Source organism: Lepidochelys kempii, chromosome 1 (assembly GCF_965140285.1).
Source record: "Lepidochelys kempii isolate rLepKem1 chromosome 1, rLepKem1.hap1, whole genome shotgun sequence".
Lineage (NCBI taxonomy): Eukaryota > Metazoa > Chordata > Testudines > Cheloniidae > Lepidochelys > Lepidochelys kempii.
In genome coordinates this window covers 225082788-225097683 of record NC_136380.1, presented here as the reverse complement: position 1 = coordinate 225097683, position 14896 = coordinate 225082788, and the positions used below count along the sequence as shown (strand labels likewise).

Genomic DNA, 14896 nt, shown 5'->3' with positions numbered 1-14896 from the left:
CAAAACCTGAATTACTAATGTGGAAAAAAACCAACCATCCCAAGTGACCTCACCCACCTTTTTTGAGGGCCGGGGGGGGGCTGGCTCTTTTTTAGCCTTTGTGTGCACATCCAAAGTAGCACAAGCCCATTATTTTTTCCTCTTTGCAGGTCAAGTGGAAACTTTTTGTGCCTCCATTTCCCTAAATGGGGATAATGATTCTTACTCACATTCACAAAGTGCCCAGAGATCTATTAATAAAGTGTGCTATATAGAAGCTGCTAATTCTGATTATTTGATTGTTTATTATGTTCAAACCTTTTGTAAAGATGAGCTTTGCCTATTGCTTGGAGTTTTGAGGCCATGTGAAGAACGTATCTTGAGGAAAACTTTAAAACCAGGGGAGATTTCTACTTCAGCCTCCGTGTTGCTCTGTTTAATGAGGCATGCTGACTTTTGAAAGGATTCCAACTGCCTACCATACCACAGCACTCTCTCATTAGGTGGCTCATTTTTAGGCACTGGATTGAATTTACTTCCATGCCAAGCCGACCTGGTGGTGATCTGCTTTTACACACTACAATTTACAGAACTAGCATCAAAGTATTAAGCTGAAGTTTTAATGGAAACCCCTAAGCAGGCTTAAATTGTTTCCACACGATTTGGAGTTTCCTGCTCTGCTGGCTTTTATTTTGTCCCATGTGTGAAAGGGTAGCGGGAGGAATCCACAGGAAAGAACAGAGGGGAAAGTAAGGATTTCAGCCTGAGAGTGACAGAAAGCAGGCTAGAAAGAATTAAAGGTTAATTGATACTGTATCTGGCACTGGTGGAGGTGATAGAAAAAATGCTCCTAAATCTGCAGGGCAATTAAACAGACATATATTATTTTAATACTACTTGTAACTTCAGTTCCTTAGCAAAATATTATTTCCTGACTACTTTTGCCTTGATTCCTTCCCGGCTGTTTTTCTTCCTGAGCTCTTGCCAGACGTTGCTGATGTGGACTGCATCAACTGAATTCAACGGTCATTCAACAAAACCTTGGCTCACTCCTCCTCTCTATTGTCTTGGGGATATCCCCTCCCGATTCACAAGCAGGACTTTGGAGCAGCTAAAGAGTCTGCTCCCAGAGTATCCTTCCCTAGTGCATGTTGGGACAGAACCCAGTTGTTTAGTGAGTGCTGTGTGGAAAAGTGTACAGTGCAGAAATGATCAGCAAAGCTAGCTAGTTGGTAAGTCACTGTTGAGCTTCCAGTTACTGGGGTCAGCACCTTCAATCTAACACTATTAGTTAATGTCCACTATTAGTTAAAATAAGCAATCTTGGTCAAGCCTGTTCACACCAGCAGAACAACAGAAAGCGGTGCTGGTTGAGGAAATAGGAAAGGAGTTTCATGATCAAAAATGCTTTTTTTCCTCCCCATATTACAGTAGTGTGACTGGATTCCTGAAATTCACTGCAGTGATGTTGCCAATTCAAGTGCCACAATGGTAACTTGAACTGGTGACAATGAGAGCAGAAGGCCTGTGGGCTAAAGTGAAGCCATCATGCCCGCTTTCTCCCCTTCATCTGGTAGCCACCACCTAGCATTTCTTCATTCGTGACTGAGGAGGTAGTTTTCTGCGGAGACTGAATGTAGTACTTTCACAATTCTGTATATTTATCCTACTTCAACTGATGATTGAGGACTCCCACTTACCAATGTTGCGTGCCAGAGACATGACCTGTGCCCAAGTGCTTGGAAATACCAGAGTTTGAATAGTCAGCAAACTGAAGTGTGTGCAAGTGTGTGATCATATGACTGAGCCGTTGCAAGCTTGGGTATTTGGGGTCTTAGATGGTTCCTGAGGGTTTGGAATGTAAATACTCCCAACTGCTGTGACTGAGAGAGATGTATACACTAGATCTGTCAATATTCAAAATCCTTTTAAAAAAAAAAAAGGAATTATCCTGTCATGCATTCATCAGAAATGACTAACAGCTGGAACACTTAATAGGTTTTAAAATTGTAGATTAGAAAGCTGGGAACAGATGATGCATTGTGAATTACTTTGAAGATGAAATAAGCGATATAAATGCAGAGTGCTATTCCAGCACTAACTGATCCATACCACTTCCATGATCGGTAGGTACATATTATATCTAATTGTAGAGATGGGCAAGATAGAGCTGCTAGAGAAGTGCCTTTTTAGCTACTGGTAGATCTGGCAGACTGACAAATACACTTGATCACTGGTAAGAGTCATGTGCCCCACTGAAAGGCATTTGGAAACTCTAGCCTAACGTGGCCCTCCCTGTTTTGTTTTTAAACAGATGGACCTCTCAGTGGAAACTCTCTATAGCTTCATGCAGGAGCGCCAGAAAAGGTACGCCAAGTATGCAGAGCAGATCCAAAAGGTCAACGAAATGTCTGCGATCCTCCGCCGCATACAGATGGGCATTGACCAGACGGTCCCTCTCATGGAGAAGCTAAACAGCATGCTGCCTGAAAGCGAGAGGCTGGAACCCTTCACCATGAAACCTGACCGGGAGCTCAAGCTATAGTGGCTCCAAACTCCCTTTCCTCCCCTTCTCGTTCACACATTCAGCACAACGCTGCGCTTCGAGCATGCCTGATTGGCAGTCCCTTGGAACAGACCGCTTTGTTGCCTGACTTTTTGCCGTCTCAGCTGCCAGAACTGTGCATTGAAACAGTACAGCCAGGAATAAAGGAGCTCCCTATTCGGATTGTTTGGAGAAGAAAATTTACCCTTCCTTTATCCCCATAGCACCTCCATCTGTACTGAAACATGTGCTTCATTCCTGTAACTAGATTCAGCCTCAAAGAGGAGCGATTCCTCCACCTGATCTTTTTCGAAAAAATTCAAAGGGGTATTGGGTGTAAGAAACCCTGTAGCGTACTTTCCATGCCACTTGAGAAGTGGACAATTTACAATATTCCCCAGCCCTGGAAACATGTATATTTTGTAGGTGAAAATGTGGAACCAGGAACAGGCTTATTAAATCTGCCTGTTGTTGTAATTAACATGGTTTGCGTGGCAAGGAAGTTTCCCTTTCAGTTCTAGTCAGCATCTCTTTCCTTGAGGCTCCTATTTTTATGGTCTTACTAATTTGTGGGGCTGTAAATGAATAACTGTTCCAGTTCCATGTGTCTGTGTCATTATTGTTGTACAGGCCCTGCTCTAACCCCCCACGTAGTGACGCTAATCCGGGACATTTACCCCAGAGCAATTCTATCAAAACCTTGGCATCCTTTGGTTTTGCATCAAGAGATGAATGTGAGGTGATGGGAGCCTTTAACATGCCAGTCAGATTGTTTGCTGCTGCCTTTAGCTGGAAGACTGTAGTTCTCTATCTTGGAAGGGAGGCTGAAGTGTCCATTGAGCTTGGTGTGTTGGCTCAGCTGCCTTCATTCTGAGAGCAGTTGTGAGTGCAGTGTTTCATGACTAAAACCACATAGCCCTTCGGGATTGTGCTCAGAAAACTGCTCCAAAGGCAACAGGACGTTCTCACTCTATTGCAGACACCACGCAGCTCTGGAAGGGAGGCAGTGTGCTGGTGCTGGAAGAGCTCTGCTCTGGGACATAGACAGCTGGGCTCTATTCCTAGCTCTTTCACTTGCCTGCTGGGTGACCTTTGGCAGGTCAGTGCACCTCTCTGGGCCATGGTTTCTCAGTCTCTAAAATCGGGGTAATGATACTTTACTCACCTTTGTACAGTGCTTTGAGCTCTCTAGATGAACGGTGCTGTGTAAGCCACAAATATGTAATGACCTGAATGGCTGCTTCGTGATTAGTCTTAAAAGTGAGGAACCCTTCCCTGCTTTTGGCTTGTAGCGACCTGAGGAAAGAAATCAGGACCCACAATCAGGCCCAAACATGGGCTTGTTACTTTAACCAGAAAATGCCACGGAGGGTGAAAAGCACACCTGTACCTGGCTTGAGTAGTCGTTACACCATTCCACAGGGAGCATGCTACAGCAGGCCTAGATCTTGGAATCCTGAAGCAGGGTGTGATTCCTGCTGGCTGCTTTGAATGTTAATAGTCCACTCGTAGTTCTGTTTGAGAGCCTCCTGTGGCATCCTCCCCATGTAGTGGATGGTTAGGTAATTTACCCAAAGGGTTTTTTGAATGCTTCCTTCGGGGCTTTGAAAACATTATTGTACATGTAGAGAATTTATTCAGCCAAAGTTTGTGTGTAAGCACTGGTGAATAAGAGTGGCTCAGGCTCCTGTCAATATTAATTGCTGCCTGTTGGCAGCAAGCTGCTTATTGTTCTCTCTTGTTGCATTACCTAAGGCCAGGTGGTCTTGTATTGGTATCCATATTGTAGAGTGCAGCCCACTTTGACTTATATTTGAAACATAGCAATGGTTGGACTCAAGCCCTCTGACCATTGTGTGGGAATGGAGTCCCTTTGAAATGAGGAACAATTAATGATTCAGATTTGGCAAAAGATTTATTGGCAGGGTACATGCAAGTAAAGGCAGCTTAATGGGCCCAGTTCTCCATTGCTTTATACCTTGTGTACTTGTGAGCAAAACACTGCCAAATCAAAATTCCCCCCTTTCTCACACCAATGGTAGTATTTTACAACTGCTTTGCACAAGTGCTAATGACAACACAAAGTTCAAGGCAAGGGGGAATCAGGCCCCGAGGTCCTGGGCTCTTTCCTAGATTGTCAAGACACTTGCAAGCCAAAAGCCATATAATACACACTGCCTCTCCACCGTAGTGGAGAGATCCATTTGCTAAATTGGGGAGCACTGTAATAAGATCCCTTATCATGCACCTTGACGCAACCCTGATCTCTGCCCATTATTCCATCACCCCTGGGTATCTGACATTCCCTCGAGCAGCTTCAACCAGCTGCCATATTTCCTTAAATCAACCTGACACACAAGTATTACCTCCTCTCTCGAATTACACTGGCTTGAGATCCAGGATGGGCAATATTCAGTCCTAGACCAATGATGAGTTGAATGATCGATATCCCACAGCTGTGCGGAGCTAGATGCTGGAAGCTTATACCTCTGGGTAGGTCACAAGATACCAGAGCTTACATTTTGTTAGGTCTTTTTTTAGAAGGTAGGTACTGTAAATGTTTTCTCTCCCATAAAGGTCTGGACAGTTGGACAGTCCTGCTATTAAGGTACTATATCAAAGATGCAATATATCCTGTGGTTCCGCAATTTGTTCTGTCTCTCTAAGTGTGGCACACATGCACATACACAACACTTCCCATCTTCTAAGTACTTTCCAGTATTGCTCCTTGCAGCACAAGTGAGGCAGGTGTCTTGAGTATTCTCTCCATTTTACTACAGCTGCAGAAACTAAGGCAGTGATGTAAAATTTGCTGCAGATGACACGATGTTCCCTCTAATTTTTTACCTCCATGTGCGGAATTAATTTTGTTATGTGCACCAGTATGGAGATGATGTGTGGCAGGGGTGGGGTCACGGGGTTCGGAGTGTGGGGAGGGGGCTCAGGGCCGGGACAGAGGGTTGGGGTGAGGGCTCTGGCTCAGGGTGTGGGCTCTGGGGTGAGGCTGGGATGAGGGGTTTGGGGTGCAGGCTGCAGCGGGGAGAGAGAACTCCCCCCGGCCCTTGTCACAGCAGCTCTGGGACCAGGGGAGAGGCGCTTCTCCCTGCCTGTGAGGTCCTTGATAGCCTGCTGTGTGGCCACGCAGCTTAGAGGGAACTTAGATGCCACAGCAAGTCAGCAACTTCTTAATTTATGCACTGTTGCCATGAAACATGTAGAAAATGGTCTGATTCTGAAAAAAATTCTTATTTGTGAGAATCTGGTTGTATAGATCTCTGGACACTGCTGAGCACCCTGTTAGTGCTTTACAAATAGCAAGGAAACAACAATGTGGTCTGCAGGCCTCCGTGTCGGGTATCAAAACAAACCAGTAAAATCAGTAGCTTAACTGGAAAATATAACTGGGCCCTGATGCCAATCATCCTCAAAAGTGTGTATACAAGTGTCAGCCATTCTGTTCAATGGGTGGCACAGAAAGCGTACATGTGACAGTTGCTTTGTAAAATGCCATGTACACGTTCTGTAATTGTTCACAATTTTATTTAATTTCTCCACCATTAGATTTTGTAACCCATAAGTCTTTGGACCACTTGCGGAGGGAAAGCTACTCCTTTCTTTATGTCCATAAGCTGCTGCTTTGGTCATTTTGCTGCTGTTGGTTTTCTTAATTGCTGCTGCTCTCCAGTTTGCTCCATGTCCTGCTTATTGTCTTCATCTCAGACATATGTGATACTCAAGGTGTTAGATGCCCTTTTTTCCCTTCACGCTGTTTAGTATGGCATTTGGTGTAAGCCTTGAGTCACCAGCCTACTAATGCAATTCCTTTTCCAAACCTCCTCCCAAACAGCATCAAAAATAGTCCCAATAACACACTCCGTTATGTCATCCATGAAACACAGCTGGCCAGTGTTTCTGGAAGAGATGCAGCCCCACACCCTGGCACTAATAATACTCAAAGGTGACTGTAAAAGGAAAATAAACATTCCTGTCCTTTGCTGCTGCATTATGATGTGAAAAAAGGTCTGATGGTTTGGGGGTTGCTAAAAAATGTTTGGTGGCTTATGTTTCTTTTGTTTTAAACTAGAAATATTAGTCGTTGGCCTCCTGTTATTGATTGAAAATCCTCCAGAGAACAAGGTGGGTTTCTGATATCATAGGGCAGCGGTTCTCAACCAGGGGTCTATGTACTCCTGGGGGTACTTCAGCTCATCTAAATATTTGCCTAGTTTTACAACAGGCTACATAAAAAGCACTAGCAAAGTCAGTACAAACTACAATTTCACACAGACAATGACTTGTTTGTACTGCTCTCTATATATACACTGACATGTAAGTACAATATTTATATTCCTGTTGATTTATTTTATAATTATATGGTAAAAATGAGAAAGTCAGCAATTTTGCAGTAATAATGTTCTGTGACACCTTTGTATTTTTATGTCTAATTCTGTAATCAAGTCGTTTAAGTGAAGTGAAACTTGGGGTACACAACACAAATCAGAATCCTGAAAGGGGTACAGTAGTCTGGAAAGGTTGAGAACCACTGTCATAGGGGACTGAAATGTGAGTAGATTTTCTAAACATTGTGTGTTTTAGTAACACCTATTTAACTCAAACTTTTCCTTTTGGAGAAAGGAAGGTTACTTACTTTACAGTACCTGGAATTCTTTGAGATGTGTGATCCCCATGGGTATACCACTGTGGGTGTTTATGGGCTTCATGCACTGAGACTGTCCATGCCTTTGTCACCTCATGCTCTGACCCAAGGGCATAAGGGATGGCATAGCCTGACCACCTCTCCAATTCCTTCTCTACTGTGAATCACCTGAGGAAAGGCTCTGAAGCCAAGGAGGAGGGTAGGCAGCGAAATACCCATAGGGACCATACATCTCAGAGAACTCCAGTTACTCCAAGGTAAATAACCTTCCTTTCTTCTTTGAGTGGTGGTCCCGATGGGGTATTCCACTGAGGATGACTCACAATCAGTATTCATAGAGGAGGAGGGTGCAAGGAACCATGCTGCACCACAGACTGCAGGAACCATATACCACGCTGAAGGATGTGCTTGTACCAGACTCTAATATCCAGGAGGGGAACACCCTGAAGAGAAGCCCCTGAGGTAGCCTTAGCTCTAGCCAAGTGAGCCCTCCGCCTCTTGGGGGGTGAGGGGGAGTCTCCATCAGCTCATAGCAGAGCAGGAAGCAATCTGGGATCCATTTACAAAGCCTCTGTGAGGAGATTGCTTCCCCTTCCATCCCCTCAGTAATGGAAACAAAGAATCTCAGAGATTTCCTGAAGGATTTTCTCCTTTGCAGGAAGAAAACTAAGGCACAGCAGACATACAGAGAATGGAGCTTCCTGTCTTCTTTGGTGCTGTGAGGGTTTTGGGTAGAAAACAGGTAGGTATATGACCTGAGTCAAGAGGAGTTCAGAGGAAACGCTGGGAATGAACTTGGAGTGTAACCTCAAAGAAACCTTATCCTTATGAAAGACCTTGTCTGGAGGGTCTGCCATAAGGGCGCCGAGCTCATCGAGTCTTGTGGAGGTGATTGTAGTCAGGAAGGCCACCTTCAGAGACAGATAAAAGGAGCAGGAAGCCAAAGATTCAAAAGGAGGATTCGTGAGCGCTGACAACACCAGATTGAAGTCCCAGGTTCGTTCCAGTTCTGGTACCAGAGGAAATGTTCTGGTAAGTCCTTTTCAAAAACCTTGAAGTCAGAGGGTGGGTGAAGACTGAATAGATTACCACCACAGTATGGAAAGCATTGATTGCTGTTGTCATAAATATATGTCATAAAGTTTTAACCTAAGGTGGTGAAAGTAAGCTTAGGAGGTTTTCATTCAGGTCCCCACATCTGTACCCTAGAGTTCAGAGTGGGGGAGGAACCTTGACATGGTGGCAGAGTGGTGGGATTAACCTGAAATCATTTTGAGATCAATTTGAGATTTTTTGAACTAGAAATACAGATTTTAAAAAGGAAATTTTTTTTTCCTTTGGGGCTGCTGGAAAGGAGGTCCAACTGAAAGCAGGTAGTTTTTTCTCTGCTTTGGGGCCAGAACAGAGACAAAAGGGGATTATCTTTGTGAATTGCAGGTTTTCTTTGCGTGGAGGCAGGGTACTTAACACTTGCAAGGGAATTCAGTCTTCCAAACCAGAGGTTTTTTTTCCCCTAAAAGTAAATGGGGGTGGGAGGGTGTTCTACCCATTTGCCTGGAGACAAAAGTGGCAGGGATTTTTTTTTTTTTAGGATTTTGATTTTTTTTACAAGGAGCACAGGTTTGAAAGGATTTTTTTTCCTTTGGGCTGCTGGTAAGCAGGTTTCCAAGTAGTTGGAGGTTTTTTGCTTTGATTTGGGGCCAGAGCAGAGACAAAGGGAATTGCCTTTTTCTGCGGATTGACAACCACTATCAAATAATAGATATCCTATTCCAGCACAGCAAAATTTTACAAGCCAAGTTTTGTTTGTTTTATTTCTAACCCTTGGGTGTAAAGTTAGTTAAAAACAGAGAGATAAAGATGGCAGACACGAAGGCACTACACAAATTGGAGTTAGCCAAACTGGAGACAATGAAAGAAATCGAAAAAGCTCTAGAAGCTGCTCACAGGAGAGCAATAGACGCAAGGGACAAAGAACTGGAGGCAAAGGACAAAGAAAGGGAGGCAGCGAAAGAGGCAGAACAACACCAAGCGGCTGCTCACAGGAGAGCTATGGAAGCAAGGGACAAAGAAATGGAGGCAAGGGCCAAAGAACTGGAGGAGAAGGAAAAAGAGAGGAAGCTTGTGGAGGAGATGGAGAAGATAAAGGCTCAGCAGCATATACCAACAAACCCTAAGAATCCTTCTCCAGGTACCACTTCCCGTCCCAGAAGGTTCCCCACCTACAAGGCAGGCGATGATACTGAGGCCTTCTTAGAAAACTTCGAAAGGGCCTGCCTTGGGTACAGCATCTCTACCGACCAATACATGGTAGAGCTGAGGCTGCAGCTCAGTGGACCCTTAGCTGAGGTGGTGGCCGAAATGCCTAAGGAACACATGAACAAGTATGAACTGTTTAAATCCAAGGCGAGAGTCAGAATGGGGATAACACCCGAGCATTCTCGTCGGAGGTTCAGAGCCCTAAGGTGGAAACCAGACGTGTCATTTACCCGACATGTCTACTGCATTGTGAAACATTGAGATGCTTGGATATCAGGAACAAGTGTTGAATCTCCAGTAAATTTGCCCTTCCTAATGCAAATGGAACAATTCTTAGAGGGTGTTCCTGAGGAAATAGAAAGATACATCCTAGATGGGAAGCCCAAAACTGTAATCGAGGCAGGAGAGATTGGAGCCAGATGGGTGGAGGTGGCAGAGAAGAAGAAAACTGGTCGCAGTTAGAGCGGAGACCAGAAGGGACAACCCCAGACCACACCCTATTACCGGGGGCCGCCCAAGGCCCCACCTACCTCCCGAAGAACCCTCCAGACCCCTTATCGTCCCACCACCCCGTTCTCCAGCAACCCACCTCGTCCCAGTGTCCCGTCAGCTGGACGATGTTTTAAATGTAACGAGCTGGGGCATGTAAAGGCCAACTGCCCCAAGAACCCCAACAGATTACAGTTCATTGCACCGGAATCACACCAGAGGTCCGCAGGCCCAGATACCTCCCAGATACCCTTGGAGCGGAGGGAAACTGTGAGTGTGGGCAGGAAGAAGTTCACCGTGTGGAGGGATACCGGAGCACAAATGTCAGCTATCCATGCTTCCTTAGTGGACTCCAATTTAATCAACCCAGAGATCCAAGTGACGATTCAACCCTTCAAGTCCAACTCTTTCGATTTGCCTACAGCCAAGTTGCCTGTCCAGTACCAGGGCTGGTCAGGAACGTGGACTTTTGCAGTCTATGATGATTATCCCATCCCCATGCTGTTGGAGGAAGACTTGGCCAATCATGTGAAGCAGGCCAAGAGGGTGGGAATGGTCACCCGCAGCCAGGCTAAACAAGTCGTGAGGCCTAGCTCTCTTCCGGAAACTTCTATCAGGACCCAGTCAGAGGTGATGGACCTGGACCCCAGGCCAATGTCTGCAATAGCAGTAGTGGATCCAGTCCCAGAGACCCAGACGGAACCAGTCCCAGAACCGGAACCAGTGGAACAACCAGCACCAGACCCATTGCCAGCACTGAATCCAGTACTTGCAACCTCAACACCAGAGGGCCTCACCGAACCTGAACCGGCAGCAGCCCATAACCCTACACAAGAGGCTCAGCCAGAGCTGGAACCCCAACAGAGTGTCCCAGCGGAAAGCGGTTCACAGTCAATGGAAACAGCCCCATCCCCTACATCGCTTCCAGAGGGACCAAGAATAGGTCCACAATCCAATGAGGAACTGATGTCTCCAGCATCAAGGGAACAGTTCCAGACCGAACAGGAAGTAGATGAAAGCCTCCAGAGAGCTTGGACGGCAGCACGGAGCAACCCACCGCCTCTCAGCTCTTCTAATCGATCCAGGTTTGTTGTAGAAAGAGGACTTTTATACAAAGAAACTCTTTCTGGTGGACACCAGGAAGACTGGCATCCTCAGAGACAGTTGGTAGTTCCAACTAAATACCGGGCCAAGCTCTTGAGCTTAGCCCATGATCACCCTAGTGGCCATGCTGGGGTGAACAGGACCAAAGACTGTTTGGGGGGGTCATTCCACTGGGAGGGAATGGGCAAGGATGTTTCTACCTATGTCTGGTCTTGTGAAGTATGCCAAAGAGTGGGAAAACCCCAAGACCAGGTCAAAGCCCCTCTCCAGCCACTCCCCATCATTGAAGTTCCATTTCAGCGAGTAGCTGTGGATATTCTGGGTCCTTTTCCGAAAAAGACACCCAGAGGAAAGCAGTACATACCGACTTTCCTGGATTTTGCCACCCGATGGCTGGAAGCAGTAGATCTAAGCAACACCAGGGCTAAAAGTGTGTGCCAGGCACTAGCAGACATTTTTGCCAGGGTAGGTTGGCCCTCCGACATCCTCACAGATGCAGGGACTAATTTTCTGGCAGGAACTATGGAAAACCTTTGGAAGCTCATGGGGTAAATCACTTGGTTGTCACTCCTTACCACCATCAAACAAATGGCATAGTGGAGAAGTTTAATGGAACTTTGGGGGCCATGATACGTAAATTCGTAAATGAGCACTCCAATGATTGGGACCTAGTGTTGCAGCAGTTGCTCTTTGCCTACAGAGCTGTACCACCACCCCAGTTTAGGGTTTTCCCCATTTGAACTTGTATATGGCCGTGAGGTTAAGGGGCCACAGTTGGTGAAGCAGCAATGGGAAGGATTTACACCTTCTCCAGGTACTAACATTCTGGACTTTGTAACCAACCTACCAAACACCCTCCGAACCTCTTTAGCCCTTGCTAAAGAAAACGTACAGGATGCTCAAAAAGAGCAAAAAGCCTGGTATGATAAACATACCAAAGAGCGTTCCTTCAAAGTAGGGGACTAGGTCATGGTCTTAAAGGCGCTCCAGGCCCATAAAATGGAAGCATCGTGGGAAGGGCCATTCACAGTCCAGGAGCGCCTGGGAGCTCTTAATTATCTCATAGCATTCCCCACCTCCAACCGAAAGCCTAAGGTGTACCATATTAATTCTCTAAAGCCCTTTTATTCCAGAGAATTAAAGGTTTGTCAGTTTACAGCCCAGGGAGGAGAGGACGCTGAGTGGCCTGAAGGTGTCTACTATGAAGGGAAAAGTGCTGGTGGTGTGGAAGAGGTGAACCTCTCCATGATCCTTGGGCGTATGCAGCAACAGCAGATCAAGGAGCTGTGCACTAGCTACGCGCCAACGTTCTCAGACACCCCAGGACTGACTGAACGGGCATCCCACTCCATTGACACAGGTAATGCTCACCCAATTAAAGTCCAACCTTACTGGGTGTCTCCTCAAGCTAAAACTGCTATAGACTGGGAGATCCAGGATATGTTACAGATGGGTGTAATCCGCCCCTCTAGAAGTGCATGGGCATCTCCAGTGGTTCTAGTTCCCAAACCAGATGGGGAGATACGTTTTTGCATGGACTACCGTAAGCTAAATGCTGTAACTCGCCCAGACAACAATTCAATGCCACGCACAGATGAACTATTAGAGAAACTGGGACGGGCCCAGTTCATCTCTACCTTGGACTTAACCAAGGGGTACTGGCAGGTACCGCTAGATGAATCTGCCAAGGAAAGGTCAGCCTTCACCACACATCTCGGGCTGTATGAATTTAATGTACTCCCTTTCGGGCTGCGAAATGCACCCACCACCTTCCAAAGATTTGTAGATGGTCTCCTAGCGGGATTAGGAGAATATGCAGTCGCCTACCTTGACGATGTGGCCATATTTTCGGATTCCTGGGCAGAACACCTGGAGCATCTACAAAAAGTCCTTGAGCACATAAGAGAGGCAGGACTAACTGTTAAGGCTAAGAAGTGTCAAATAGGCCTAAACAGAGTGACTTACCTTGGACACCAGGTGGGTCAAGGAACTATCATCCCTCTACAGTCCAAAGTGGATGCTATCCAAAAGTGGCCTGTCCCAAAATCAAAGAAACAGGTTCAATCCTTCTTGGGCTTGGCTGCTTATTACAGACGATTTGTACCGCAATACAGCCAAATCACCGCCCCACTGACAGACCTAACCAAAAAGAAACAGCCAAATGCCGTTCAGTGGACCGAAAAGTGTCAGAAGGCCTTTAACAAGCTTAAAGCGACACTCATGTCTGACCCCGTACTAAGGGCCCCAGACTTTGACAAACTGTTCCTAGTAACCACAGATGCGTCCGAGCGTGGTGTTGGAGCAGTTTTAATGCAGAAAGGACCTGATCAAGAATTCCACCCTGTAGTGTTTCTCAGCAAAAAACTGTCTGAGAGGGAAAGCAACTGGTCAGTCGGTGAAAAAGAATGTTACGTCATTGTCTACGCCCTGAAAAGCTACGCCCATATGTTTGGGGACGGCGTTTCCACCTGCAAACCGACCATGCTGCACTACCACCATGGGAAATAACAAGAAACTTACTCAGAGTTTAGCTCTCCAAGATTTTGATTTCGACATCCAACACATCTCAGGAGCTTCTAACAAAGTGGCTGATGCACTCTCCCGTGAAAGTTTCCCAGAATCAACTGGTTAAAATCGTCCTTGAGATGTGGAAAATATTGTTAGTCTTTATGTACTTGGTAGTATGGTTAGAGGTGCATGTGTCTTATTAACTCTGTTTTTCCAAGAGCTCCAGGAAGAAATCCCAGCCAGCGTTTCATCCTAGCTGAGATTTGGGGGGCGTGTCATAAATATAAAGGGAAGGGTAAACCCCTTTAAAATCCCTCCTGGCCAGAGGAAAAATCCTCTCACCTGTAAAGGGTTAAGAAGCTAAAGGTAACCTCGCTGGCACCTGACCAAAATGACCAATGAGGAGACAAGATACTTTCAAAAGCTGGGAGGAGGTAGAGAAACAAGGGGTCTGTGTCTGTCTGTATGCTGCTTTTGCCGGGGATAGAACAGGAATGGAGTCTTAGAACTTTTAGTAAGTAATCTAGCTAGGTATGTGTTAGATTATGATTTCTTTAAATGGCTGAGAAAAGAACTGTGCTGAATACAATGACTATTCCTGTCTGTGTGTCTTTTTTGTAACTTAAGGTTTTGCCTAGAAGGATTCTCTGTGTTTTGAATCTAATTACCCTGTAAGGTATCTACCATCCTGATTTTACAGAGGTGATTCCTTTTCTTCTATTAAAAGTCTTCTTGTAAGAAAACTGAATGCTTTTTCATTGTTCTCAGATCCAAGGGTTTGGGTCTGTGGTCACCTATGCAAATTGGTGAGGATTTTTACCAAACCTTCCCCAGGAAGTGGGGTGCAAGGGTTGGGAGGATTTTGGGGGGAAAGATGTGTCCAAACTACGTTTCCCAGTAAACCCAGTTAGAGTTTGGTGGTGGCAGTGGAGATCCAGGGTCAAAGGATAAAATTAATTTGTACCTTGGGGAAGTTTTAACCTAAGGTGGTGAAAGTAAGCTTAGGAGGTTTTCATGCAGGTCCCCACATCTGTACCCTAGAGTTCAGAGTAGGGGAGGAACCTTGAAAGCTGTGAAATGCACACAGTAAGCTTAGAGATAGGCCTCAGTTCTTTAGGGAAAGGAGATAGTCCAAAATGGTAGGGCTCCGAGTGCTTTGGAGGTATTGGGCGACGTTGGCACCAGATAGAAAATATTTCCATTTAACAGCGTAACATTTCTCATGGAGATCTTCCTGCTGTTATTAGAAGATGTATTGTACCCCCTGTGAACATGACCTTTCTAAGCTTGTTGTCTATCCAAATACAAGGCTTATAGATGGAGGGATGCTGGGTTGGAATGGTTGGTCTTGCCTT

At 45.7% G+C, this 14896-nt stretch overlaps 1 protein-coding gene across 1 annotated transcript in view; it reads left to right on the top strand.

The window, feature by feature from the left end:
• The window catches only part of BORCS5 (BLOC-1 related complex subunit 5), a 131889-nt gene extending 128764 nt beyond the window's left edge, over nucleotides 1-3125 (top strand). Inside the window, exon 4 of the mRNA XM_073315644.1 lies at nucleotides 2294-3125. Within this exon, the coding sequence (XP_073171745.1) occupies nucleotides 2294-2524 (231 nt within the window). The 3' untranslated portion in view covers nucleotides 2525-3125. The remainder of the gene's footprint in view (nucleotides 1-2293) is intronic.
• The last annotated feature ends 11771 nt before the right edge of the window (nucleotides 3126-14896 follow it).